Raw genomic sequence first — 27,869 nt, 5'->3', positions numbered from 1 at the left:
TTGCCGCGACGGCAATGTTGCTTGCATTCCACTCTGCTGGAGAATGATCTTTTGCTTCACACATTTGTGAACATGGCCAGGGATACCCTTTCCCATGACTATCCTTTGTAAAGAATCTAAAGCTATAGTAGTCAAATAGAAAAGGATCGTGTTAGACACGATAGAGTGACAAAATGAACTTGATAATAGCCCACCTGGTGGCATCGAATTTACATTATGATCTCACAAAAAATCCTAAACAAAGCGAATGAAAGTAGCATTAGCAATGACAATGACATGGGCATGTAAGGTGATTATAACATTTTTAAGGTAAAAGTCGTTAATGCGGAAGTGAGGAATTACCTGGAATTCAATTTTCGCAAGCGTAGAGTAAAACAGACTGACTCCACATAGAAGAGATCACATGGGACAAAAGTGCACATTATTCTATTAAAAATTCAAAGAGTGCCTCAGCAAAATATAGGTGGTTAAAGTTTATTAGCCCTCTATGTTCTTGGAATAAGAAATTGTTGGATAATCACTTTTTTCTCTTAGCTGCAACAACTCTGAAATAAGCCTGAATTTCTTATTTCCCCCTCGCTTGTGTCCATATCCAGTTCCAGTGTTGTAGATGTCTTGCCAGTACCTCGTTCATTTATATTATCGATGAATAAAGGCTGATAGTTTCGAAAGAAACTGTTTGGGGCTGCGTCGGTGGGAGTAACGAAATAATTTGGATATATCAACAAAGTTGAAATGGTAAATTGGCCACCGTAATGATTACAAAAACTGACGTTTCGAGCGTTAGCCCTTCGTCGGAGCGAATAGAGGAATTGTGGGTTGTGTGTGCTTTTAAAGGCAGAAAATGGAGCTACGTTATTGGTGGGTGCATGGCAACGAGAAAAACATGAATAAATTAGTGGAATGAAAAGCGTTCATTGATCCCTGTGGGATTTAGACTGCCGGTTTGAAAGATGAGCTTTTGTTCAAGATTTTTACGGCTTTCCGTGCCACCTAAGTGCAAGGAAAGACCGCAGATTGCCATATGTTGCTTAGAATGATTAGGTAAATTAAAATGTCTAGCGACTGGTTTCATTTATATTATCACTTGTTAGAAGTCCACTGTAATGAATTCTAAACCCCTGTGTTACTTTTGACTTTTTCTTTTTCTTTGAAAGTTTTTTCCTCACATTTTCTTTGACACCTTCATCCTCTTCAGAGCTCCAGGCCTCGTCACCAGCGCCTGTCGTTTTCCTTTTGCTGCTCATAATGACTGAAAAATAACTTAGCAGTTTAATAAGCCAAAAAGGGCGCTTTATATTGAAATTCGACTGAGAAAGATACTCTACGACTTTCTCGCCTTCACTTATTCTACCTTCCCTCTCAACACTTGACACGTTTCCCTTATAGATATGCTATCAAACGTCGTTGTGATTACTATGTTTCTATATGTAAATATTAAAACATGCTGGCCCAGTTCAGCTTAGGACTTATTTAAATGGGGACCTGAGAAAAAGATAAAAAAAAAACTGCAATACATAAAAAGTTAGAAAATGTCCTATGTCTACTGCATGGGGCAATATTTCTAAGCCTTACTAGATTAATTACAAAAATATTGTTAATTACCTTCTTCGGAATTGGAGAGAGTTGTTTCTCTTCTCATCCTGCCAAAGTTCAGTCATCAGAAAACAATCCTACGAACACATCGCCAGAAATCGAGGACATTTTGCTCCCGCATTCATTGGTCAGCGGATTGCAGTCGGATGAAAACAAAGATGGCGGTCAAGACAAATTCAATATAAAATATTGAACGATTTAAGTTCTGTGGACCTTCTTTATTGAGAAAAAAGCAAAAGAAAAACAATTTTGAACTGATCTCTTGGTACTTTTAAGGCAAAGCGACTTATAGCAATTTGCTGTCTGATGTAATGCAAGGGACACTCTGTACCAAGCTTCAATGTCCACTCAAACTGGCTTTTTTTTGTAATCGTCTAAGATGTCAGTCATTTTGGAAATTGTAGCTTAAGCCACTTGCATTAAATAATGGAAGATCTAGGCAAATCGTACTTGAAAAAAGCTTTTTCTCCCAGTTGAAAACACAGTTCAACGAACGTACTAATACAGATCTCTCTGATCTGCTTCTTAATTTTCGCGCGAGAAAATTTTTATTCAAGGCTCTACTTTAGTATGAGGGGGTCTGAATTGAGTTTATTTCCCGTCAAACATTGCTGAATTAGAAAAACAAATATGGCGACAGTTTTGAAGGTTTCGCGGAGGGTTTTTCTTTTAACTCTTTCCTTTCTGGTGCGTCCTCAAGGATGATCTCAGATCACAGACTCCACAGAGCAAAAATAGCAATTTTCAAGCTCTTTTGGAAGTATCTTATTGTCAAGAAATGTCTCTTTTTGTGGACGATTTGCTTACTTCGAACTTCCCTTTATTTAATGCGAGTCGGAGCTAGTTGACTCCCTGGAGGGTTGCTTCTCAAATCGGCGATCCTTTGCCATGGATTACGCTTTATTTGAAACAGACTAGAGGTAATGGCTAGCCTCGAATATCGAACATTGCTGACTTTGCTGGAATTAAGTAGACAAACAGCTTTTGAATTATTTTTATGTTAGAAGTACAGCTTAATCTCTACTGAACATGTTTCGAGTCAGAGCTAAGGAGTAATCTTACTCGTATTTGTGGTATTTTGTATTTTTCTGGAAATCCCATACATTTCCTTACACGATTTCGCCGCCATTAACTTCTCAATACGCACGCGCGTCCGGCATTTTGACCCAAATTTCTGGCAATGAATATGTAGTTGCAAGTTTTAGCGAGTGATTACATTTGTTGAGTAAAAATGTAAAACAAACTGAAGCCCTCTATCGACTTTTAACAGTCTTCTGCAGTCTTCTGTAACCCAGCCGTAGGAAGAAAAAAACCTTCACAATCACATGATCGCATCAGATGTTACTAATCTAGGTCTATAGCTGTAGCATAAATATTGCCTTTTTCTAAAAGACTCGGCGAAGATAATTTGACCATATTGAAATACACTTAGGGAAAGTAACGATTGATGTACGAACGGACCATAATATGTAGCTAACATGACAGACGTTATTATAGTATTCTGCAATGAAACCCATCGTGTCCTACTTGTAACAAAACTCCTAAAAGGCATTGCACTCAAAGTAAAACATCCACTCAGTTCTGAAATTGACATTACATAATAGAGTTCTCTTCCCCGTGAACGGCTTTCTCTACGTATTTGAACCGATTTTACGTAGTGCTTACCAAAGTAGACTTGGTTAGACCGCTCGGTTAATAAGAACTAAATAATAATAATAATGATGATAATAGTAATCAATTTTCTAAGAAAAACCTTTATTCACTATAATCACTAAAAGTATTTACAAAAATTATGATAAAAATTGGCCCGCTTCGTTTAATAATAATGATAGCAATTATTTACAATTTTAAACCATATATCTAATTATTTACAAATTTTTAAAAGAATAGAAAAAAATTAGCATTACTAAATAGGAAAAACTATTAAAATAATTAAGACCTAAAAATTATGAGTGCAGATGTAGACCAGCTACAGCGAGGGTGAAGTCTTCTGCGACCAGAAGTGATTTAAACGGAACTCTAGAACCTCTTACGCATCTGTGTACAGTTCTTGATATGGCAAATGAAAGTTGTATTCGTAGCCAGGAAAGGAAGCTGTCATAGGGTTCATTCTTGTTCGAAAGCTTATTTGCGAGGGTTCTTAAAAAGTTCTGACAGTCAAGTCCCATGCCTCCGTTTGTACCAAGCACCAACGGTGTAAAAGTTCCCATTTCCACATCCATCACTCTCTGGTTGTATTTCCTCTTATTCTCGTTTTCTTGTTCTTTGAAGATCGTAGCTGTAGACTTGCCCTGGTTGGACCTGGAGTTAACATGCGTTACACGTACGTCGAAAAATGCTGTTACTCCTGGCGTCCAAAAGTCTCCTGCCTTCGTGTCCAGCTGTAAACTGATAAACTGTAAGCTGATAAACTGTAAATTGTACATTTTAGTACCTGATAAGTTTATGATAATCATCTATATGCCAAAGTGCAAGAGGCCCAGGAACCCAATACTTCCTCCTATGAATAGACTTGGTCCATGTCTGATAAACACCAGTAGGATCAGTCCTTAGCAGTGACTGTCGAACTCTTTCCCATTGTACTCTCAATCCTTTTCCTCTGAAATAGCCCTTCAGCATCCGCAAGCCAATCCCAGGATGTACTCTCTGTGCTTGTCTCGTTAGATTGTCCAAATCAGAATTAGGAATCCTACTCTATGAACCTGAAGTGAAAATTTCAAATTGAAACTGTTTGTTAATCATAAAAACAAGTTAATGGATTATATACCGTAAATCCACTATTAAGCCTCCCGCCTCTCAAATAAGCCCCCCTCTCTAATAAGCCCCTCCTTTTCAGAGGAAGAAAGTTAATAAGCCCCCCTCTCTAATAAGCCCCTCCTTTTCAGAGGAAGAAAGTTAATAAGCCCCCCTCTTTAATAAGCCCCCTTCTCTAATAATCCCCCCTCTCTAATAAGCCCCCTCTCTAATAAGCCCCCCTCTCTAATAAGCCCCTCCTTTTCAGAGGGAGAAAGTTAATAAGCCCCCCTCCCCCAATATTTAATTAAATGTAAGAGATAAAAAAATGTAAATTTAAGAGGGGTTCTCCAGAGATTTTCGTTTGTAAGTTGTGTATAACAAATCAATACAAGTAAACATTCTCATAAAAATTACCGAAGAACATTAGACCGAAAGCACATTTTGGAAGAATAAGGATTTTGTTTTTGTTACTTTTAAGCTCCCACAAATGAATTAGATACTTTTGACAGTGACTTTAATTGTACAACGCGTAAGTCTACTCTGTCTCATACCAAGGTATTTTTGCTACAGGTGATGCATTTGGCTAAATTAAATAAGCCCCCCTCTCAGTTTTAAGCCCCCCCCCCCACCTCTATTAAGCCCCCCCCCTCAAAAGTGATTAAAAAAAACGCCCCCTGGGGGACTTAATAGAGGATTTACGGTAAGTATGGCTTTATGTCATAATTATGACTGACTGGCATCATCATGGTTTCCATGGTTACTAGTTAGTAGAGTAGCAAATTTGATGTTGTGGCTTCATATTAGTCAGTAAAAACTTCTACTGAGAGCCAGGAGGGTGATTCCTGAAAGTGTCATGTTACCCCTGATTGAGCCCTATAACCTCTTCTCCGCCTAGCAAAGAAAGGAGTGTAAGGGGTACAAAGTTTTGTAAATAAATAATTCTCAACATTCAATTTTACCACCACGAAGTTCAAAGTCTTGTTTATTATTTAAAAAAAACTGGGAACTCCCATTGTAGGTGCAAGCCTAGTCTTCTCACCTGTGGTTGACAATCCACATGTCGACATTCTTCTCTCAATTGTTCTCGAAGAAACACTGGTTCTTTTAAAACCCCGATCAATCAATGAAGATAGTTTCTCCTCTGTTATTTCGAACGACGGTCACGAATGGGCAAGATGAGAAAGGTCTTCGACCAGTTTTCCCTTTAACTTCCTGTCGAGTAGATTTCTGACCATGGTGCGATTAATAAGCTCAAAGCAAGAGAAGACATCCGTTTTGCTAATGGTCGGAGTACAAATAGAATGTGAAGGACCATATTTAAGTATTTCCAATTGTTCGGACGTGAGATTGTGCGACGAAAGGTTGGTGACTGTTTCCGTTCAAGCAAACGGTAGAACCACGTTTCGCGTGAAACCTATAAGTTTCTTCTCATGAGTGGCGATAACACGTTTCACAGCCTTCTTGACATTATATTTAATAGTTCCATGGAGGATGTATCCATCGATGTTGCTGACAATGCCATTGATATGCACCGCTAATCTGTCTCTTACTATGGTTAACTTACAGAGTTCCTTTCTTCGTTTGGCGATAGCACTTCTTAATAGACGTTTTCGAATAGCATGTACATCATGTCTACTTGTGTTAGGCAGTTGAAAACTGATGAACTTCGGAAACACATTGAAGGATAAACAGTTTTTGAGACAGTTTTTTAAACAGTTTTTTTCCTTTTCGACCCATAGTATCTTCAATAGGTACCTACAATTACAATTTATCTAGCTAAGTTCCTTTGTTATCTTCTAGAGCTACATGTCCCGCGTGAATACAACGTCCGCGACACGTTTTCTTTTGTACATGAAATCAACCAGTTATCAACCTCAGGGAAGTTCATGGTATCTTTCGATGTTGAGAGTTTGTTCAGTAGTATACCTCTTGATGAATGCATTGATCTGGCGATCAGATACATTTATCAAGGTAAACCTGGTCTTTAGATAAACGCCGCTGACCTGAAAACGCTTTTTCCCTTCGCAACAGCTGAGACTGGTTTCTTGTTTAAGGGTGTGTTTTATGATCAAATAGATGGGGTTGCCATGGGTTTGCCATGGGGTCCCCACTTGCTCCAGTAATTGCAAACCTCTTTATGGGACATCATGAAAAAACCTGGCTAGAATAACTATTCATTTTCTAAAGTTCTGTTCTACAGACGCTATGTTGATGACAGCTTTTGTTTGTTCAATAGCGAGGAGGACGCGCTCGTGTTCTTTCATTATATCAACGCCAGGCATCCTAGTATTCGTTTCACAATGGAAAAGGAAATTGATAAGAAATTATCGTTTCTAGACATATTGTTAGACAACAGTCATACATCCATCGTCACTAGTGTATATCGCAAGAATACGTTTACTGGTCTTCTTACTAATTATTTCAGCTTCGCCCCTTTCATTTACAAATTAGGTTTAGTCAGAACATCGATTGACAGAGCATATAAGATTAATAATTCCTAGGTTGGTTTTCATCTGGATGTCAAGAAACTTATTTTCTTGCTACGGAAAAATTGTTTTCCATCTTGGGTCATAGACTAGATCATTTACAGGTATCTAGCTAGGAAAATGATCCTTCTCCTACGTACTGGGCAGAACGCCTCTTCTAACTCCGGTAAATCTTCTTCGCACTATTATAAACTTCCCTATGTTGGTCGGTTTTCGAACATCGCTCAGACTAAGTTAAGACAACTACTCAAACGTTATTGTAGAGCTGATTTAGATGTTAAGTTGGTCTTCAATACGTTTAAAGTCAGAAACATGCTCAGTGTGAAAGATTCAGTACCGCTGGGTCTACGTTCGCGTGTCGTATATAAATTTTCGTGTGCTGGCTGTAATGTCAGTTATATTGGTGAGACCACTTGCCACATTTGTACACGAGTTCGTGAGCACCTCTTGTCGGACAAAATTTCGCATATTTACAAGCGCCTGCAATCATCAAGGGCCTGTCTTGACTCTTGTGATACTGAATGTTTCACGATGTTAGATTCTGCCGCTTCAAAATACCAAATTAAGATCAAAGAGGCATTGCAAATTCAGTGGGAAAAACCCTTCTTAATCAGCAATTGAAACATCTAGAATTGTCTCTTTCCTTTTAATTATGTTGTTCCTTGGTCTTTTATTTTATTATTATTATTATTATTACTATTATTATTATTGTTATTATTATTATTTTCTTTTATTTATTATTTTTTTTGATCTAGTCAAGCGCGCGCTATTTACATTTTTCGCGTTTTTAACATTCAAATGTAACGTAAGCTCTGACACATAATTTGTAACGTACCTTAATATCAATTCAAATGTACAACCGTTAAATGCTCATTTGCAACTGAAGATGACATGAGAATGTCGAAACATGTCGTGTAAATTGAAACTCAAAGTTTTCGTTTCTTTTTTGAGAGAAGCATAATTATAGTGACTGACTCGCGCACTCACTCTGAAATACAAATCAACCACCTCACATAAGATTGTAAAAACGAACGATAAAATCCTACGTTTCGGAGTAGTCCTGACTCCATTATCAAGGAAAATATGAAAGATCGTGCAAATTGCAACACAAAAAGCGTTTTTGGCGCGAATAATTTTAACATAAGAGGGTGCGAAGATCATAAAAATATTATAAAAATACTTTCGCACGAATGGAGTCTAATTGCACGTTGAGATTTGGCTTTAACGCTCTTCTAAAAAGCATTTCGTACACTAAGCAGTCAAATTTGTTTCTGCATTTCTTAAGCACTTCGAAACGCTTTAGCAGGTCCTGGGGCATTGTCCCGTGCATGTTCTTATAATGTTTGACAATGGCGGAGGATTGTTGTTTATGTCCTTTTGCACGATTATGTTAATGTCCGCGTGTGTAACAAATTGCTGATAATCAGCTATGAATACCACATATTCGTAAAATAATTTATGTCATACAGTAGGTCTAGCGTCATTGCCAATTAATTTTCGATTGAGAAAACCTATGAAAAGCTTTTTCTATCGGGCCACGGAAAGTCCATTTTTCAAGGGCTAACTAGTGATCGTCAATTCACTTATACTAGTTTTTGACATTTTTCAGTGCGTAGGGTGTTAGTTTTTGTGCTATATCATTTCTTCTAATCTCTTTCAGCTTTCTTACAAGACATCGAACTGGATGGTTGGGGTACATAGTTTGCAGCTGGCTCATCAGCACCTTTGAGGGGCTTCCACCATCGATTTTTAACTCATTTTTTAAGGAGTTTCGAAAATCTAGAGAAAATAGTCTGTATTTGGCAGCCAAGCGCTCGTAGTCACGCCGGAAACCTAATCTTCCGTTATCAAGCCGTGTGCAAACCCAATCAAACAAATCCATACTGTTTCTTTCCAGTTCCTCAAGGGTTACATCATCTACAAATAACAGATGAAAAAAATCATCAAAGTGATTTCTTTACACAATTTTTATTCAAGACTGCGTTCGCCGGCTAGTCCAGTGTTTAAAACAGGGCAAAGCAAGAACGAAAGATTGATACAAACAATCATCGGATAGATTCGTGATATAGTAAACAAATCAAATCTAAGAAGTTAATTGAGGCAGTCAGTCTCGCTTAGTACAGCGACTTACCGGGCCTGAGTTCCTCTTGTGACAAAGTTGGCTTCATCTCCAGTTCGTCCAACGGAATATCGACTGAATTCTTTGAATTTCCCCCCCTGAGGCAAAAAGGCCGGCAGAACACACCATGACGAATCATCGCGGTTATTACAACAAACAGACCTGCGATTCCTAACACTCCGCCTACTCCGGAAAGAACCAGGAGTACTTTATTTCCACTCTCCTTTTTAGGAGACTCCACTGATTTGGACGTGCTAATGGATTGGTTGATCCGAGACTTAAGAGCCTCGTCTGAGTTGGTGGACAATGCTGGTGATGTAAACTTTTCTTTCTCCTTTGTTGGAGTGGGTGTCTGTGTATTCCTTTTCGATGACAACTGTGTGGGAGCCCGGTGAATCATCGTTGCGGCTTGCGTCGGGGTATTTGTAGTGCGTACATAGCTACAGGGCGATGGACGCATTTTGCACTTCTTCAAATAATTTCCGCTGCACTCTTCTGAAAGCTCGTCTTTACCATCATGGCAACAATCCGAGCAAGGCCAACAGGAAAAACTAAACGGAAACGAGTAAAATCCTGGCTTGCACTCTTTGCTGCACTGAGTGTTCGAGAACAGGGTGCAGTTCTTGACCATAGCTTTCCCTACAGAGCATATAGTGCATGCCTTGCACTGTGCTTTATCGTATTTTTCTGAATATGTTTCTCCCAGTTTGCACGAGATGCAATGAACAGGTGTCCCGTACTTTACGGATGTACCACATGGCACAGAAATCTCTGATCCCACCGGACAGTCAGGACAATCTATACATTTGAATTTTTTCTGAGTTGTGCCATTCCAGTGTATCTGATGTGATTTACACGGAAAGCCTCCTCTGACGCAGCAGATCTGTAATGAGATAACAAAACAAAAATACATCACCATATTCATCTGTCGGTGTTGTGAAACCGCTGAAATCCATCTGAATATAACTGAATTTATTCAGGTAAATGTCAAATGATTGTCACAGTATTTTGTTAGGAACCTGGTTGCAAAAGCGATTCAAGCCCACATTGCGCTCATTCAGTTTGTTTTGCAGTGTTTTCTTTGGGGACTTTTTTTAACCCCCCTTTGTCCCCTTAAAATATACATTGAGCGCGACTCCTTCGCAAATGTAACCGACCTCTCCGTTCTTGGAAAGATTGCGTGATTCGAAATTCACTTATGGACGTCAAGGGCCGCTCAGCGAGAATCGTCAGTTGGCACGTCCCTCAATATGACTCACCGACATATGACCTGATGAAAAATACGATTTTATCCTTCATCAAGGAGCTTTACTTGGTCGAAATGCTTTAATTCTGTATTTTCGTTGGCTTCATTGGCAACTTTAGTTAAGAAGTCTACTTATGAACAAGCAACGATCTATTCAAATCTAGCGCCGAGACTTGGGTAAAACTTTGTTGCCGTGTGCGCTTAGCTCTCTTGCTCAAGTCCAATTTGCTACCATGTTACATGTACGAAATAAACCTCATCACCATAAAAGGACAAGGCGCAGTTAAGCTTGAGTCTTATGACCACCTCGTGACAGTTTATACATATGACACCAACATTGCTATCGGCTGAGTAATCGAGGGTATTTTAAGATTTACAAGCCTTGCAATGGAATGATCGCTGAAATCTATGTTGACTGAATAATTTGGATACAGAATCTTTGTAAAAGAAGGGAAATATAAATATTTTTTTCATTTTTGTCACATGAATGAGTTGCAATGTATTTCAATTGCGTTGTTCATCGAGTTATCACGATAATCGAAAGTGACCATGCAGTCTTCCTGATCGTGAGGATCAGTAGCTGAGCCAAATTACCTTTTGACTGTGCGCTGCCGTCTAACTTGATGAATGTAAGCCATAAAATCCAAATTTGGACTTTGTTTTTCTTCTACGTCGGATATGTATTAAGTTTTTGACTCCCATGGAAAAACAATACGACCAATGTGAACAGGAATGTTGACGAATCGAGTCAGTCAAGAAAATAGGGTAACGAAGAACGTATATGAATACAAAAGAAAGAAAAATAACATTGTGTTCCAGTCCGCGTAGATATGTGATGGGATAGAAAAATTATTTGAACCTCTGCTGTGGCACTGGCGCTCGTTGCGTAGATTATTGCAACGTAAGACTTTTCCATACGGGTGAAAAAAAAAAACAGAAATGTATACCCCGAAACAATTCCACCATTCCACACTTTGTTGCTCAGTAAACTGGTAGCAACTATAAAAAGCAAGAACTTTCCTTGTGCATAGAGATTACTATAGAATGGAAAATCATGAATTAGAACCGTTGAGATCATGTATCAAACTTGAGAATAGAATGAGTCATCATTCTTCAAAACTGACACGTAAGCACATTCAACTAAATCCTTCACCGCTTATCGTGAAAATGACTAACAATACATGAACTTATCCAAATTAAAGGAAAATTGCTAAAGAAGCACTGAAAAGTCAGAACAGTGATCGCGTGATTAGTTAAATGGTTTTCCTAACGACGAATTCTTGTTAATACAAGATGTTGTTGCTTACCAGCATTCCAAAATTGAAAACAATCAACAAACGTTTCATCTTAGCACCGCTGTATCTGGTCCACGATCTCATCGACATCGTATTGAAGAAGCGTGAAACGTTTTCTCCTTTCTCAAACACCAGCTGATTTAATTTTCTTTGAGAAGAAAAACTAAAACTCTTTCACTCTTTGAACGACTACCATTCGATGGTAGACTACACGAGACCTTCAGCGTTTTCGAGCATTATTGGGGGATTCCCCTATCTGTAACCTGTTCTCGACTAGGTGATATATTTAGGAACGTTATATAAACCGGGTTGACCATATGCATTTCGTGCAAAGCCTAAAGAGGCAGTGTAAAGTATGCAAACGATGTAGATATGTGGTTAGTTTTACAGTTTATGGGAAGCTACTACTTGACCTCCACGCGTTAAACCGTCTGGAATTTTGACATCTTGTAGCCATAATTATCTATAAGAATTCAGTTAATTAGTCCCATTGAAGCCTTGACTATTAGACTTCGGCCAGAGAACAAAAATAGAACCGTTAGAAAATCGAAAACAAAAGATTGGTCAGTCTTCTCAATCTGTTTCAGACGCCTTGTCCACACCTACCTTTGAATCCTAAACACCGCTGACTGTTAGGAGTTATCTTTGTGAAATATATAGAGAGTAGCGCAGTTCAAAGTTAAATATTTACCTTAAATAAATCTTGTCAAATCTGTCCTGTCTACTTTTGTAGCATTATCCGGCTGTCGAAAATTGCAATTGGGACTAAGTTGACCTTATTTACTCACAAAGAAATGAGAGAGGTAAGTTTTACCAGTGATTTGTGATACTTAACCACTTTCTAAGTTTCACGACAAAGTTAAAAAAATGTTTTCTTTTTTTGCCCGAGATGTTTATCAAATCAAGGGAGGCTGAAGGAATTTTGTTTAACAAGAATTTTAAAGTTCGCCTCGTACAGAAGTAAATGAATTTAATCTATGATAAGTTCACCCATTTTTAACGAAATGCCAACATCATAGCAGTTAGGGGATTAAGAAAAAATTCTCTCTTTTTTTCAAACAACCACCATACCAATTGACTCGTATACGTTTTGTATTGAGTGTCCTTTAACTAAAATTAATCTGACGGGGGGTAACCAGCATCTTAGTGTCGTCACGAATCGAAACCTTTTAGCTCCCGTGTTCGTGAAGACCGCGTTACATCACAATTGTAGCGTTACATGTTTTCGAACATCGGAGGGTTCAAGAATGGTTTAGACGAGCCTCTTTCGAGTTTCAGGAACCAAGCGAACTCAAAAGCAATCGCTTCGAAGTGCAGGAAGCGAAAATCAATTGCGTAGGGAGTCATCAATGAGAAACTGCATCATCTTTTCTTTAGTTTTACGGAGGAATGGGGGCCTGTGGTCATTTTAAAACAGCATCAGTTTTTCGTTGTCGAGCAGGAGACACCCTACGTCTGTCCCTCAGATATCTATCATGAAGGGACACGGCCTTAGACGTAGCAAAACAAAAGTCAGTTTTATTAACAAAACATCGCAAAAACATCGCATCAAATTCAGAAAAAACCATCCTTATGACAACTGTCCTTATGGAAAATCTACAAAGCTACATGCAACACAACTCATCTCGCAACAGCGAGAGTGTCGCTCACTCTTGTTTCGTGTCATCAGCTTTGGCCACCCGGGAAGTGTAAATGTGAGAAATGAACGTAGTCGTGACCCGATTCCATTTAATTTCGCTCATGTTGTAAATCCAGTATAAGTAGTAAACTAAACCGGCATGGAATTGTTGCCAAGTCCGATTCTACGCCTTTCGTCACCAATTCTTTCGCCACCTACGAGCTTTCTCTGTCTGAAACCGAATAATTTCACTTATCTATGAAGATAGTCTTTCAAAATTTCAACTACATCGTTCCTCAGTATATTTGGTTCCAGAAGAACTTTGATAAACTCTAACACAGTAAGATCAGGTCGTCTAGTTTCTAGACCTTCTAAAAGCTGTCTTGAAGGACTTCCTGAACCAGAAGATCTAAATTCTTTCTCCAGTTCCCAAACGTCTTCTTCTAAATACAAGAACCGTAAAGCCACATCTCTAAAGTCACCTTTGCTCATTCCTTCCGCCTGTTTGTCTAGTCTTTTCCACACTTTGGTATATGTGTCAAATGAAAGGGACTTCAAATCTTTTAAGGAGATCAGAACTAAAAAACCGAAAGGAAAATCACTTGTCATAATGTTGTTAGCCTAACTGAAGAACTACGTTAAAAAACGTTACGTGGGCAAACAAAGGGATACTGGTCACGAAGAAGCGTCATGGTTCGAGTACCCGTAAAATGTTAGACCAAATTTTGAAGTTCTGATCCTAGTATAACCATACTTCTTTAAATATTTATAATAAATATACTTTTCAATAATTAACTTCGAAACAAAACCCATCACGAAAATATCACAGTGTTGCCATTTAATTAATAATAAAATAAAATTGAAACCTGTGTTGTCAAGTCTTACATGAGGTACATGTCTGTCATTCCTCGCTTTTAGAAATATCTATTATTATCTTTGTCTCAAACATGAAACAACTGTACCTATAAATTGATATTAAGGACCTCCGCCAATGATTCTGGCTGGCGGGACAAAAAGGACGCGCAACAAGAACGAGGCAAAACAAAAGATCTGCTGTACAAAACAATAGTTCAGCACGTGCATTTAAAACTCTCGAAATTTCGTCGCCGTCCTCCGCAAAACAAAACCAAACTTTCGTAGTCTAAGAACGGAAGCCTCCACGACAAAATATTCAAGTTACCATTTGGAACTTCAGTTAGCACTGCTCACATACATTATGCTTAAGTTAAGGCTTGGCTCCGAAAGGGACGGTGAACACATCTAGTCATCTGCAAAATTCTATCTAAAAGTATAAATTCAATTTTTAATCGACGTCCTCCTCAGCGTTTTCGTCCTGAATGTTTAATCCCATAACGGAGGGTCTGAGTATTTTATATCCTTCGATCTTGTTCAAAATAGTGCAAATTCACTCACCTCCTAGTGGCACAGCGTTTATCGATTGTTTGATGTCATCTAACGGAGTTCTCTCTGTTTGTTTACCGAGTTCAGAGTCTCTACACCTCAGGATGGGACTACACTTCATCCTTTCAAAGAAGCGCGCAAGCTTGTCTCGTGTAAAAACAATTATAATGATTACAATGAAAATAGTGGAAATACCACACATGGTATATACAACAATAACAGTTTGATTATTACTATCGACGCTTCTATCAGAATAAGATCCCTTTGATTTATTTCCGTGGGATCCTTCTGAAGCTGAAGTTCTTTGATACTGAGAGGTAGGTAACGTTTCCTGAGAAGAAAATGTCGCACTTGTGGTCGTGGCAGTGGTTCTTGCAAACGGCTCCGGTGTTCTTCGTAAAGGAGCCAAAGTAGCTTCCTCTGCTTGTCCCTTTTGGCTTGCCCCTTCCTTTACCGTGTGATTTGCGCCTAAAAATGGTGTACTCCACGTGGTCTTTGGAGCTGTCCAAACCAGTTGACAGCTGGGCGCGGCTCTAAGTTTGCAAAGTCGCTGCCTTGGCAGCCCTTGGTCTTTGCACTGCTTCTCTAACTGATCTTTACCGTCCTCACAGCAGACAGAACACGGAAGGCAATGGTAAACCATGTTTATGATGACAACTTTCCGGTAATAACCAAACTTACAAGAGCCACATCGAGTGTTCGTAGCCGCAGAACAGTTCCTTTTCACTGTGCGACCAACGGAGCATAGGGAGCAAGGCCTACAGGGCCCTTTCCCGTAATTGTCCGAATAGGTTCCCTGCCTGCATGGTACACAATGTAGGTGTGTTCCATATATGGCCGTCCCGCCGCAAGGAATCGAGGGTTCCATTCCGTCTGGGCAGTCAATACATGGCATACACATGCTTTTCTGTCCTGGTTTATCGCTTCGCCAGGTGATCTCATCACCTCTGCAGCCCAAGCAACTTCTTCCATGTGTTTGGAGCTGAAAAAGAAGGAAAATTAATTTTCTTTATTGAAACACTATCTTCCACCCAGCTGCAACCGTCAGATCAGCATTTTTCGTTATCCAACAGTAACCAGTTAGTTTCCTAGAGGGATAAAAAAGGAGGAAAAGGGAAGTTCATTTCACATGCTCAATACTACCGGTGTGTGTCATTTAGTTTCTTCACAGGTCATTGGAAGAAATATTGAGGAATAGTGATTTCCCAGTTCTCTACTGGTTGTAAAACAAACTATCTAAATTCAGTTGACCATGATATATTAAACCACCTATCGCCTGAATTTTGCCAGCCTGAAATAAACTAAATGCGAACTTACCACGGCTGCTATAATTACGGTCTTTGTTAACATTCGGACGGAGCTCATGGTTCAGGAGTACGTCTTTAGTCCACTTGACTCGGGTAAGGTTTAGAAGTATATTTACCTCCAAAACGGCAATGTCCTTGCAAGTGAAGCAAATTATTCATTTACAAAGCTTGAGATATGAAAAGATACAGTATGACACGACAGGTCAAAGTATGTTTCAAATCGTATAATGATGAAAACTGAGATTTTTGAAAGAACAGTAACCTTATATATACCGACGGTTGAGTCTTCATTCACTTTGTTTTCAAATCCTGCTGAATAGGCTGTGACTTTTGAAACATAAATAATATCTTACAATAAAAAGAATCAGTAGAAGCTTATTCTTTTGGCACAGTAGCGAGTTGTTAAAAAAAATGTGCTGACACGCAAAATGCCAACTGGTTGATACTGGATTAGACCATGTGGGTAATCTCACACTGCCAAAAAAAGCTAGTTGACGTCATCCCAAAGACATCCCAAAGGATAGCTCAATGGATAGAGCGCTGGACTGTTGTGCGGGAGGTCGAGGGTTCGAGCCCCGGCCGGACCAACACTCAGGGTCTTAAAATAATTGAGAAGAATTTGCTGCCTTTCTATAACATCAAGAAATGGTTAGATATTCTAGTCTTCTCGGATAGGGACGAATAAATGGAGGTCCCGTCTCCTGCAGGGTTGGGGTAGGAGACGTTAATTTCCCACACACGAGATTACTGTGTGATGGATGTCCTCCCCTGGGTTGGGATGGGTGGGAGGGTGGACTAGCACGAATGGTTCCTATGTTCCTTTCTAGACCTTCCCCACTGCAAAACTTAATGCAGTGAAAATGGACTAAATTAAATTAAATACACAGAGTAAAACAGAAAGGGGAGGAGGGTGGTATCAGTCAATCGAAAAAATAATCAGAATTTAAGCGAGTTAAAACAGTATCGTATGACTCTATTGAAAGCGATCACAATCGCCCTCACGAGCTTTCTTTTGACCCAGGTCTTATACAATTTCTCACCCTCCTTCAATTTCTAATCTCTGATCGAAACATCTTCAGGAGCTTAGACTACATGTGAAGTCAATCTATTTACGTAAAAAATTATTTCAAATTACTCTGTAATCAGCTGTTCAAACATTTGCATGCCCAAGCTTGGCCTTAGGCAAGTGAAGAAATAAAGCAGGAAGTTGTGGCACCCAGTATCGCTTTCATGTCTACACGGGAACAACCATTAACACGTATTTATTTATGGAAACAACTTATTGTAGTTCGAGATCGCAGAATTTCTGGAAACTAATTGTGAGTATAACATGAACAAGGAAAGAACCCTTACATTTTAATTTTTTAACCTGTTGAGTTCTAATGAGAGAAGCTACATGGTAGATTATTTGTGAATGAACCTTCCAAGCGATTCCGACTTTAAAATGTCACTTGATCTGATTTGACTGAAAGTAATGTACTTTTTTTGGGATTTTTCCTTTCCCTGTGGGAACATATGGCGAGATTAACGACAACCGGAAAATCCAAAATAACCAAAACTCTAAAACTTCCAAGCTTCACAGATACCAACCGTAAATTCACACACGGAATGCTCAAACACTTCGCAGCGTAGTATTAGAGATTTTTTTATAAAGAAAACAAAATGTAGAATTCAAAGAACCCTCGTCGTTTTTATTCATAATTCCATCATCAATCGATTCAACTACCTATAAAGTAGACATTAATTATAATCCTCATAATTTGATACGAGCATTAGAGAGGATCAATTAAAATTAGTTTCGGTCAGACATCGAATGTCTGGGTTGTATCGTTATCTCAACAGAAAAACAAAACATATTTGCAATGCAAATTCTGTAAATTCTGGTTTTCAAGAAGAAGATATACCTCTTGCAGAGTAGAAAGTAGAGAAATGACATAAAATAAGACGACGATAACGATTTCGAACTGCAAAGGCCGAATGCAGTGGACGTATACAGGAATGACATCCAAAGCAGAGGGGTCAAGCATACATCCTGATCCAGGTTAACCTGTACAGCTGAAATAGAAGTGGAGAAAGGACTTCCCTTTGAAGGCGATAAAGAGAACGTTACAATATAGGCTAAAAGTGAAAGGAAATTCGCCGTACAAGATTAACGAGACAAGGGACCGCTACTGAGGAGGGCAATACTTCTTAACAGGCGGTGTGCGCACTCCGATTGCATTGCGTTGTGTTAGCGTTATTTTCAATATGGCGGTAAAAGCGGTGGAAATGGGTAGCGTTTGACTGAATATTCCGTAAAAGTTAGGCCGTTTCTTTTTCCTTTCACTACAGGTAAATATAATTTGATATATTCTGAATGTGTAGAAGTATTTTTCGTACATATTTGTCACGTATTATATCGTTCTCAAGGACAAACGCAAGCACTGTATCTTGGCATGTGATTTGAGAACGGTTATCGAGCAGGTCAAATTCGTTGTACGTCGTAGTTTGAAGCCTTTCAAAGATTTGTATGACCACTTTGATCCTTCTTCAACAGCTCTTACCAAACGCGCTCAAACGCACTCCAATGGTACAAATGTTCTATGCATTTTAAGTGATAGTGTTTGAGAACCTTTTGTGGAGCGAAAAGGCCCATTTTTGTGTTTAGTGTGTTGCGTTACATAGGGTTACTATTGCAAGGGCATCTACCAATCGTGTTGTAAATCTACTTTCCTAAGTGAAGGAAAATTAAATAATTGCGAAGGTTGTGAGGTAAATCTTCTATCTTGATAAATGAATGAAGGACAGTTTAATTAGAGCAATGAAAAGAGTCACTTGTTCCATGAAAGCCTCTACCTTGCGCGAGGCGACACCCCGGACAGCCGGAAAGCAAAAGGCAGTCGACTGTTGAAAGGTGTTGATAGGCCTGTGCGTCTCCTACCATTCGCTCTTATTAGGATATCTCTTAATGACTTTCCTTGCCGATGTGATGATAAGGGTCAGTTTTGAGCTGTCATAATTCTCCATCTGTATGTTCTTGAGGTTTGGCAAAGCCGGATGAGATTGAGTTACAAAAGGCAATACTTTCTTCTGTGCGCACGCTATCTTTTTTGTTTCAGAGTATACTTCTCTCCTGAGGTAATATCTCCAGAGATACGTTTCTCAAAACCTTTATATATAGGTTTCCTCTACTCTCGAAGGGTATTTTGAAACTCTGTACGTTTTTACTAAACGTGGAGTGCGACAAATTCGTTCTTAGGAGGGGTGGGACTTCTCCTCTTACAGATCCCGTATTTACGCTTGTTGGAAAAAGTTCGTGTTTTACAAAGTCTCTGTCTCTCTAATATGCGTTTGCAAGTCAATTCGCAGTTGAATAACTTGCGTCTAGGAAAATAATTACTGACTTTGAAATTATTCATCCCGCCATCGGTTCTGAGTGTAACTGTTGCCATTTGTGTCGAGATTCTTAGGCAGATTGCAATTTCGAATCTTTTTAAATAACGTCAGTTGCCTCCTAAGAACGAATTCGTCACGCAGGAATGACAGGAGTAGTGCAGGCCCGTCAAACGTTTTAACTTTCGAAGGAATGGCAACAGATAGTGAATCTCCATTACAATCCACGTATATTCACGCCTTATCTCGCTGCCACCAAAGATGTTCACTCCAACGCGTCAAGATGCAAGTGACTCAATTTTTGTTTAACGACTATGATGTAACGCAATCAGAGTGCGCACACCGCCTGACTTCTTAACTTATTACTTAAAAACTCACGGTCTCAAATGTCCAAGTGCTCGGAGTACTTTGAATTCAAAGAAGATGAAACGGATGATCGGTTATGAAAGGGCTATAAAATGGCATAGTTTGGGCTGATAGTGCCGCCATAAGCTTGGATCGACAATGCTGCCGACATTCTCAGGTTCTTCGAATGTGTTGCAAGGGAAATAGCGAGAAACAACTTTACGTCGCGATCGCAATTAGCAAGAAGGCAGCATAAATTAAAAATGGCTCCGGAAAGCGAGCCATAGCTCAAATATTCTCAATGTCCTGTGACGAATTCAGCATTTCGTCGAAGTACGATTCTAATCATTGTACATCATAATACAAATCCGCTATCTCGTGTGCTCTAAATTTGTCGATTTGGAATTGTCTAAACAAATGGAATACTTGGAAATGTGACGTCGTCATCCAATAATGTTGTATAGAACAAAAGGGAAGTTGGAAAATAGATTCTGAAATATGCATAATAACATTTAGAAAAATGAAATGTGTTTATTGTACGACTTAAATGTAAATTGCTATTGATTAATGAAATAGTTATTTAAGGTTAAAATTGTATTACAAAATACAGCAGTCGACATCCGTTTGGTAACAAGTAAATACGAAGTATATACCATTGGTATAACTAGTATATCAATCTAAGAGTATCTATCTACTTTGCCGCAGAAAATAAGTTAATTAAGTGGTCTTTAAGAAATTTACCCTAAAGGAGAACATATTTCGTCTATAAACATCTTGGAACTTTTCATCACAGTTTCAACACATTTCCCAGAACGAATGGTGAAAATTATGGAGCAAAGTTACAGCAGTTAGAAAGCAGAAAAGCTAATAAGATTAAGAATAGAAATTAAAGGAAAGCAAATCTTAATGCATGAGACTTTTGATGAGGTTTTGAGCCCTTCGAACTTCTAAAATCAAACTGATTATGAAAAATTTTGAATAAGTAGGTAATATTTGCGAAGCAGATGCAGTCACTATCAGAGAGGCTGCAAGTACATCTTTAGCTCTTATATTTCAGTAAAAATCAAATTAATTATGAAAACATTTGAATAAGTAGGTAACATTTGCAAAGCAGATACAGTCACTATCAGAGAGGCTGTAAATTAGCTCTCATATTTAGATAATTAACTCTATCATTGATAGACAACAGTAAACTAAAAAAATAAATTTACCAGTATGAAAAATTAAAAAAATTATGAAAAACTATTAAATAGGTAAAAAAATGAGGAAAAACATCTGTATTTAATTAAGTGACTTTATAGTGCTAGGATCTAGATAACCCTCGATAACCCTGTTTAAAGAATTATCTTCGGTTTTATAATTGAGTTTCAAAAAAAATACTGCGATTGCATTTGTTTTTCTGCTTAACTTCGTTCTGTACGCCACCATGTTAATCAATCAAATGTAAAGCTATAGCCAATTGCAAGTTGGACACTCGCGAATTCCTGCACTTAAAGAAGCTTGCCAGCTTAAATTCTCATTGGCTGCTGATAACCTCTGTTTTGTTTGGCCAGTGAGGTAGCCATGGTTTTGGATTTGCGACGCTGAATGAAAGACTACTCTTTAATCGGTAGAATCTAAAAATTACTTGGAAGGGCTATGGTAGAAAAGGTGTTTGCCCTCTTTTCCCCTTAATGGTGATTCAAGGCAAAAACAATAAGACAATCAGCAATTTTCGTTTACAGGTATATACACAGCTCTACCATCCAAATTAATAGTAAATTGAAGATAACATTGAATTCATGCCAATCAAGATATCTCTTTAAAAATTGGGTCCTATTCATTAAACAAAGCTACATAAAGTTTTTACACTAGTAGGTACAACTATTTAGAATTACACTCATTGGAAATAATGATTATATCTATACATGAAAATGAAAGTATCAGTAAAGAAAAATCATGCCATTTTTTTTCTTACAACAAATCATATTCCTCTAAAAGCTTCGCAACATCACCTCTCTTTGCTACTTTCCTCACCACAGTTACAAACTCAGCCACTGTTAGCTGATCATTTGTAGCTGCTAAGTGGTCAATTAGGGCTCTGGATGGTCCATCCTTGTGCCTCTCATAAACTGCTGCCTTCTCATAATGATCAATATCATAGTGTGAACAGACATCACGATAGTCACCTACGCCTGCCATAGCTGTGTCCAATCGCTCACAGATTTTCTTTAAGTACTGGTAGGATGCACTCTCCAACAAGCTGCTAAGTAGCTTCGAATCTGCAACAAGGAATAAGAACAGACAACATTACAATGGCCATACTAGTAGTTTATTCATAACAAATTTACTTCCTAGGCTCCTCTCTGTCCAAATATCATTTTAAGTTTATTACACAGCTTCACTTGATATTGCTTTAAGCTAACATTTTTTCCTCTGAAGTCTTACATGGGTGACGCAGATATGTCACAAATAAGACCGTCTCAAAGAGATTTCTCTTTTATCCTGGATTCATTCGTCGAATTTTGATTAGTTCAACTGTAAGAAACTAGATAAGAAATCTTAGACCTAATAATATCTACTAGTATACTATAGTGGTATGGTGGCCTAAAAGAATTGTCCTAATTCATTCTAAAAAAACACTAATAAACGCCAAAGTATTATTCCTACTGAAGGTCTATCACACCTTTCTTTCTGGCGGGTTCAGAGTCGTCCAAGTTCTCAGGAGTACCCTTAAATAAAAAAGAAATTATAAATAAATTAATAAGTATTAACAAATACTATGATTTAAGTAGACCATTTAAGTGTGTACAGCCATGAAGGGAAATTTTATGACTCTTTTATGGACAAACCTCACTCCGAAAAATTGAAAAATTCATTTCGTATGTTTTAGCTCATCTTAATTCAGTTTTGATGTCTGCACCTTTTGTATTGTACCTCAGTTGTACCTTGATATTTTAAAAATCTTGGCTTCTTTACAATTGTACCACAGCTATGCATTTAAAAGGAACAGTTAGTTAGGGATAACGAGTTAGTCTTTTCTTTCATCATAAATATACCACTTGCAGCTTTTAATGGGTGGGAAAATATTATTTTGTTTACCTCTGCCAACAAGAGTACCTTTGAACATGAATGAAATTTTCCAGACTTATTTGATTTACCACTCTCTGCTAACATTACTTGTGAGTCGTCTACTGGAAATATCAAAATATACACAAAAATTGTATCTGTATGACAAACATGGAGGAAGCTCTACAGACTTTAGGAAAATCGTCACGTTGCAGTTAACGACAGAGGAAAAAAACTATTTTTCGGTCTGTGTTTCTTTCTTCAGGACTTAGAATCAAGTGTTTACTTTTCCTATGTTGCTACATGAATTATGCATTCGTTCGAATATTGTAAGGCGACCAACTGACAAGGTCTTTGACGAAACTACTCCATTAAAAAATCACTTTTGGGAAGAGAATTATATGGGGTTAAAAAGAGTCTGCAATTGGTTACAGCTGATTGGACAAGCTTCTTATAATTATTTTCATGTGTCTAAATCAGCTCAATATTTCAAAAGTAGTCACCATCAGTACGAACGCAAAAGGAAAGCTGCACACCCTTACCACTCTTTCTGTCACTTGATGATCGGTCCTGCAAATCATGATGGTCTTCCTCTTCAATATTATGATTACAGCAACTCAACATCTTAGCCAGTTTTTTCTTGAAGCATAAACAAGTACAAAAAAACAAAACAACCACTATCACCACCGGGATAACAATTGCTGCCAAGTAGCACAGATCCTTTGCTTGGGTGGAATGATCGCTCTTTTGCGTGGTATAAGGAACATCATGTTTGGGACTAACAGAGCTGTTAGTGGGTGTGGGTTGAGGTGTTGTTTGGTCACAGCGGTTTACACTGCTGTCAAATGAACAGACGGTGTTTGAATCAGCTCCAATCTTCTCTTTACACTCATCCACCACTACATCTGCATCATTACCACAGCATGTTGAACATCTCAAACAGTCTCCCATGTCCACATCATAATATCTAGAACAAGTAATATTTTAATAACTTTAAAAGCATTGCTTGCATGCCATCTAACAAAAAGAAATTTTCTATAGAAACTGCAATGGCTTTTATATTGAAGAAAATTATTGGCGGTAGATCAGCTTTTAAAACCAATTCCAGAGTCTGTACCTATTTCATCATTAGAACTAGATACTTTGCTTGAACAAAATAATTTCCAAAACCTTTAATTATAAGGATGACAACAATTTCCATAATCAATTCCAAGACAATCTATGAATAATTGTTTGAATAGCTTTACCTGTCTTTGCTGGAGCATTTATTTGCGCACTTGACATCCATTTTGGGGGAACAGCTTTGTTCCACCACCTGACCTTGGGAGCAGGATGTACAAGGGATGCATGTGGACGAATCTTCATATCTGGAGAATGAAACTCCAGAGATGCATGGCACACAGGTCACCATGGTATTAAAAGGCAACATTTGAGAACTGCCACACTCTGTTGACAGACCCTGTCCTGGCGGGCAAGTTCTACAATCAATGCACAACTGTGACCTATCTTCATCTTCAACCCAGTGCTGGGTTAGTTTGCAAGGACTTGGCTGACTTGGTGTCGGCTAGAAAAAGGATCCGCAAAAAAAAGTTTAAAGTAAAGTAATACACGTACTCTTTGTGAGCACAAGGAAAGATGTCGGGCTAATTCTGTACTATTTTGAAGAAGAGACTTGATCTGAAATGTAAGCTGTTATTTTCAACATTATTTTCTTTATCAATTAATTGTATTCATAATATATGAGATTATACAGGAACAGGGTTGTGCATGATTCTGTAAATGCAATTAAAAAAAGTTCCTCTCGGTATCATAACGGCTTTGGAAGAATCAAAGGAGGATCACACGGTAAAGTTCCGCCGTTTTGAAATGAGATGCGTAGTTTACTTCGTATGTTATGAAGGCCACTTTCAACTGTCATTGAAATCTCATTTAACTGCAGAATATCCGGTTCCGCATGACTGTTTTGTATTGGACAACACATTTGCTCAATAAGCATCATTTTTAATTCTTTATTCATCTTAAGCTGCATAGCTTTTATTACTATCAAGGTTGTCAAGGTTGTCTGTCGCTTTTGCAAATCACTTATCAGTGAAATTGATATCCTCAATAAAGATTATTATTATCTTCAACACATTAGAAAAGAAAATTGATTATTGTTCATGCATCTTCTTCGCGTTATCCTTTCAAATTCAAGCTAGGTATCAATTCAGTAAATGAATACCTAATCACTCCTCTGGAAAATTTATTCTTTTAGCTACCATAAGAGACAAAAAGGTCTCTGTGTCCTTGTTATCCTTATTATCTCCGACCTCCTTAAAGTCAAATACGGAATACATCTTTTGAGCTTGGACACTCCAATATAGCATACGTAAAGTTGCAACATTATCTATTACGGTTCAATATGGCTGATCACCATCGAACAGACCTATACCGACAGCAAAGTTTTTTAACATGACTTTTGTGGAGGATAACAAGCCAAAAGGGTTTTCAATTGATTGGAAAGGTAATTTGGACTCGTAACTTGAAACCGAAAGCAAAGAATTGAGGTAAACAATCTTTATGAGGCTTGACGCGCGTGTTTGCGTCTGCTGACAAAATGTAAACAAGTGCAGTTCGATGCTTTCCTTGTCGCTGTTTTCATGTTAAGAATTTGTTTTTCTATTAATAAGAAGTTTGTCCTTAGTCTATAGGAGAGCTCGGAGCCCAATGAATGAAAATTATGGTAATTTTGTTCGAGCAAAAGAGCGGAGTAGGTATGAGTAATTTAAACATCCGCTTCCATTGACAACCTCGTTGATATTGAACAACAACAAACATATGAAACATATGAGTGAACTGCGGTTATGAGACGTATATAAGAACGATCCTTCGAAGGATCCTTACTGCGAAGGATCGTTCTTATATAAGTCTCGTTGATATTGTAGGTTTGGCTAATTTCCATGGGTTTTTCAGGCTATACTTTTCTCGTAAAACAAGGAAAATTTTAAATGTACCAAAAATTTGTGGTAGCTGTGTTTTACGGACTTTCCACTGAAATATTTCTACGTTTCTTCTGCGAATTAATGCGCCACGGAATTGTCAAGTTGAGTGAGGACAAATTTTCTTTCCAAAGGAGCTGTATTGTTGTATTTTCCCCTTCCAAACTGACTATTTTAGTTTACTCTTCTTTTCATACGTCAAGAAATTTGAACATAAGAGGCAGAATTGTTCCTTTTACCCTCGATTTTCGGTTATAGCTTAGAATGAAAACGTTCTTGTTTCTAAAGGTGTAGTAGGTAGATTCCTATCTTAGTGACATTGGTTGAAGTTTGTTATGTAATATATTAAGGGTATAAGATGCTGTAAAAAGAGCATAGTAAATTTTGTCAGCCCTCACAAGGAGAAATGTTCATGAAATTCCAACTACAAAAATCTTACCTTTGTAGAAACCACGGGAAGAAGATAGAAGACCACGGCTATTATCCCAACTAACTGCCAAAACAAGTTAGCATGAATGATTGTTAACGTTTAAACATACGTGCTAAGGTTCACCTACGTTATTGAATACTCTTTTGTTTTCCCAAACTCAGACAATGAATATTAATTTTTTTGTTTACATTTATATGCGGTCAAAGCTGATGCAATATTCATTTTCATGAACCGTTTTAAACACGATCGTTTTGATGAAACAAACGCACGGTTTTGATGACTTGTATTGGAAAGGAATGACGTATTCGCCAAGCTAGAAGTGTGTGAATTGCCAAGGAAAAAAAAGTTAGATATGGTATAGAACTGTACCCAAATCAACTGTTTTGACAGTTGTGGCGTAAACCTGTAATCGATAAAACCGTGTTTCACGCAGGTCTTGAAAAAGAATACTCTTAAAATGAAATGGGATAAAGTTTACCACGACTCCCTCATAATGAAAACTTATTCACAATCATGCAGAATTCTTGTATTCCGTTAGCTGGTTGAGAAACGTAATTTGTCAATCGATATGATTATGCAGCACATTTTTCACAAAATACAGCTTTTAGAAACCTGTGTTGAAGTAGTTAGAATGGCACGCGCAGAAAGAGTTTTGATAGTGTTTGACGACGGAAAGACAACTTATAACCATTGCATCTTGAGTAATTTTCTTACCTTTAAGTAAAAAGGCGAAATAAAGCTGCGTTTAGCGAACTGCCATGGTCTTTGTGATATTGCGTAGTAAATTTTTCTCCTAACCACCTGATAATGAACAAACGAGGAAGTCGTCGTTAGAATCAAGGGTACTGCGTTTTTGTGAGATTTGCTAAATAAATTTCCCGCAAGAATTAAAACTTATTTTTGAATAATGACAGATACAACGAGATTCTTACCATTTTCCCTAAGTGCATCGTGGTTTTTCAATGAGTTCGAGATCTCTACCGAAGTAACTGCTATGAAGAAGTCATCAAGCGTAAAGCTCGTGACAAATCCATCTTGCATTATTCCCTCAGATGATTCTTAACTCAATCCAAAAGTTCGAAGAAGTAGAGAAAAATAGCCTTAGAAAAATCTAAAACGTCAAACCCCGCGGTGTAAGAGCGAGATAACGTCAATGAAACGAATAGTGGTATTTAAAGTTTGTTTACATTATGTTACGCTCACTTTGATTGATTCTTTGACTTTGTTTTTCTTTGGCCGTCCAGTCAAAAAACGTGTCTTATTTTGATCCCAAGTTCATCCAAGGGCGCACGGCCAGTCACATGAATTGCTTGTGATCGATAGGAATTTGGCGGGAAAATTCCCGGCTGATGAGAATGATTATAGATTCTTATGAACCCGTTGAATGGCAATGAATTCTCTACGTCTTCTTCGGAATGGACAGGCATTCTTCAACTTCACGTCAAATTCCTCGAGGCGCTTGATATAAACGAATACGAAATGAATAAATCACACAAATGTTTACACATTATTCACCAGCACGCTCATGGTTTGCTACAAAAAATCTCTCTCAATACAGAGCCAGAGATCGAGCGAGATAATGGAAGAGTAGAACTGACCCTCTTGCTCTGACAGGCGCTGATATTGACGATAGCTGTCGGTGATTCCTTGGAGAAAATGGTATTGCAATTCTTGCATGTTTCGTCTAGTTAATCAACTAGCAGCAGAAGATATTGTGAAGCTTCAGTAGTTTCTGAGTTGTGTCGAATCTTTCTCCTCGAAAGCGATTTAATACAACTTCTTGTACTTTGGACTCCATGAGACTGGAAAGGAGCCATGAGAAATATGATACCTAATATTCCACTGCGTAACCCGTTATGAACGAAAAAGCGCGTAAATAGCCTCAAGAGGCA

General features: G+C 38.1%; 3 protein-coding genes across 9 annotated transcripts; all 3 read right to left on the bottom strand.

Moving 5' to 3' along the window:
• Positions 1–6,706: 6,706 nt before the first annotated feature.
• On the bottom strand, positions 6,707–11,822 carry LOC111337475 (uncharacterized). Of its 2 annotated transcripts, none has more exons than XM_022943784.2 (3): positions 11,491–11,822; positions 8,950–9,820; positions 6,707–8,735 (listed from the first exon to the last, which is right to left on the bottom strand). In XM_022943784.2, exons 1-3 carry the CDS (start codon positions 11,566–11,568, stop codon positions 8,407–8,409), a joined length of 1,278 nt encoding a protein of 425 aa, XP_022799519.2. In that variant the 5' UTR covers positions 11,569–11,822; the 3' UTR covers positions 6,707–8,406. The 2 variants fall into 2 exon arrangements, with proteins under 2 accessions (XP_022799519.2, XP_022799520.2); XM_022943785.2 differs by lacking the exon at positions 11,491–11,822 and adding an exon at positions 10,197–10,486.
• A 1,147-nt stretch (positions 11,823–12,969) lies between these two features.
• LOC111337457 (uncharacterized) lies at positions 12,970–16,275 on the bottom strand. 3 transcript variants are annotated; one of them, XM_088733067.1, is made up of 4 exons: positions 16,067–16,275; positions 15,815–15,938; positions 14,510–15,479; positions 12,970–13,674 (listed from the first exon to the last, which is right to left on the bottom strand). In XM_088733067.1, exons 2-4 carry the CDS (start codon positions 15,860–15,862, stop codon positions 13,349–13,351), a joined length of 1,344 nt encoding a protein of 447 aa, XP_088589193.1. In that variant the 5' UTR covers positions 15,863–15,938; positions 16,067–16,275; the 3' UTR covers positions 12,970–13,348. The 3 variants fall into 3 exon arrangements, with proteins under 3 accessions (XP_088589193.1, XP_088589194.1, XP_088589192.1); XM_088733068.1 differs by having other exon boundaries at positions 16,078–16,275; XM_088733066.1 differs by having other exon boundaries at positions 15,815–16,275.
• Positions 16,276–20,032: 3,757 nt separating this feature from the next.
• Positions 20,033–27,117, bottom strand: LOC111337468 (uncharacterized). 4 transcript variants are annotated; one of them, XM_088732725.1, is made up of 8 exons: positions 26,910–27,117; positions 26,692–26,778; positions 25,987–26,040; positions 23,817–24,133; positions 23,112–23,536; positions 22,621–22,691; positions 22,187–22,232; positions 20,033–21,782 (listed from the first exon to the last, which is right to left on the bottom strand). In XM_088732725.1, exons 1-8 carry the CDS (start codon positions 26,925–26,927, stop codon positions 21,475–21,477), a joined length of 1,326 nt encoding a protein of 441 aa, XP_088588851.1. In that variant the 5' UTR covers positions 26,928–27,117; the 3' UTR covers positions 20,033–21,474. The 4 variants fall into 4 exon arrangements, with proteins under 4 accessions (XP_088588851.1, XP_088588849.1, XP_088588850.1 ...); XM_088732723.1 differs by having other exon boundaries at positions 22,603–22,691; positions 26,910–27,116; XM_088732724.1 differs by having other exon boundaries at positions 22,621–22,694; positions 26,910–27,115.
• Positions 27,118–27,869: the final 752 nt, after the last annotated feature.

The sequence above is a fragment of the Stylophora pistillata genome, chromosome 9, assembly GCF_964205215.1.
Source record: "Stylophora pistillata chromosome 9, jaStyPist1.2, whole genome shotgun sequence".
Lineage (NCBI taxonomy): Eukaryota > Metazoa > Cnidaria > Anthozoa > Scleractinia > Pocilloporidae > Stylophora > Stylophora pistillata.
This window is presented reverse-complemented; position numbering and strand designations above follow the sequence as displayed.

Excerpts from the sequence above, each read along its gene's own strand:
- LOC111337475 (XM_022943784.2), bottom strand. The coding sequence starts at position 11,568 with ATGTCGATGAGATCGTGGACCAGATACAGCGGTGCTAAGATGAAACGT. Across the intron at positions 9,821-11,490 it reads TTTTCAATTTTGGAATGCTG|ATCTGCTGCGTCAGAGGAGG; the intron begins GTAAGCAACAAC and ends ATCTCATTACAG. Across the intron at positions 8,736-8,949 it reads ACAAGAGGAACTCAGGCCCG|ATGATGTAACCCTTGAGGAA; the intron begins GTAAGTCGCTGT and ends TGTTATTTGTAG.
- LOC111337457 (XM_088733066.1), bottom strand. The coding sequence starts at position 15,862 with ATGAGCTCCGTCCGAATGTTAACAAAGACCGTAATTATAGCAGCCGTG. Across the intron at positions 15,480-15,814 it reads CCGTAATTATAGCAGCCGTG|CTCCAAACACATGGAAGAAG; the intron begins GTAAGTTCGCAT and ends CTTCTTTTTCAG. Across the intron at positions 13,675-14,509 it reads AAACGCTGTGCCACTAGGAG|TTCTGATCTCCTTAAAAGAT; the intron begins GTGAGTGAATTT and ends TCGGTTTTTTAG.
- LOC111337468 (XM_022943777.2), bottom strand. Across the intron at positions 26,041-26,691 it reads TTTCGCCTTTTTACTTAAAG|TTAGTTGGGATAATAGCCGT; the intron begins GTAAGAAAATTA and ends TTGTTTTGGCAG. Across the intron at positions 24,134-25,986 it reads TTCCCGTGGTTTCTACAAAG|CCGACACCAAGTCAGCCAAG; the intron begins GTAAGATTTTTG and ends TCCTTTTTCTAG.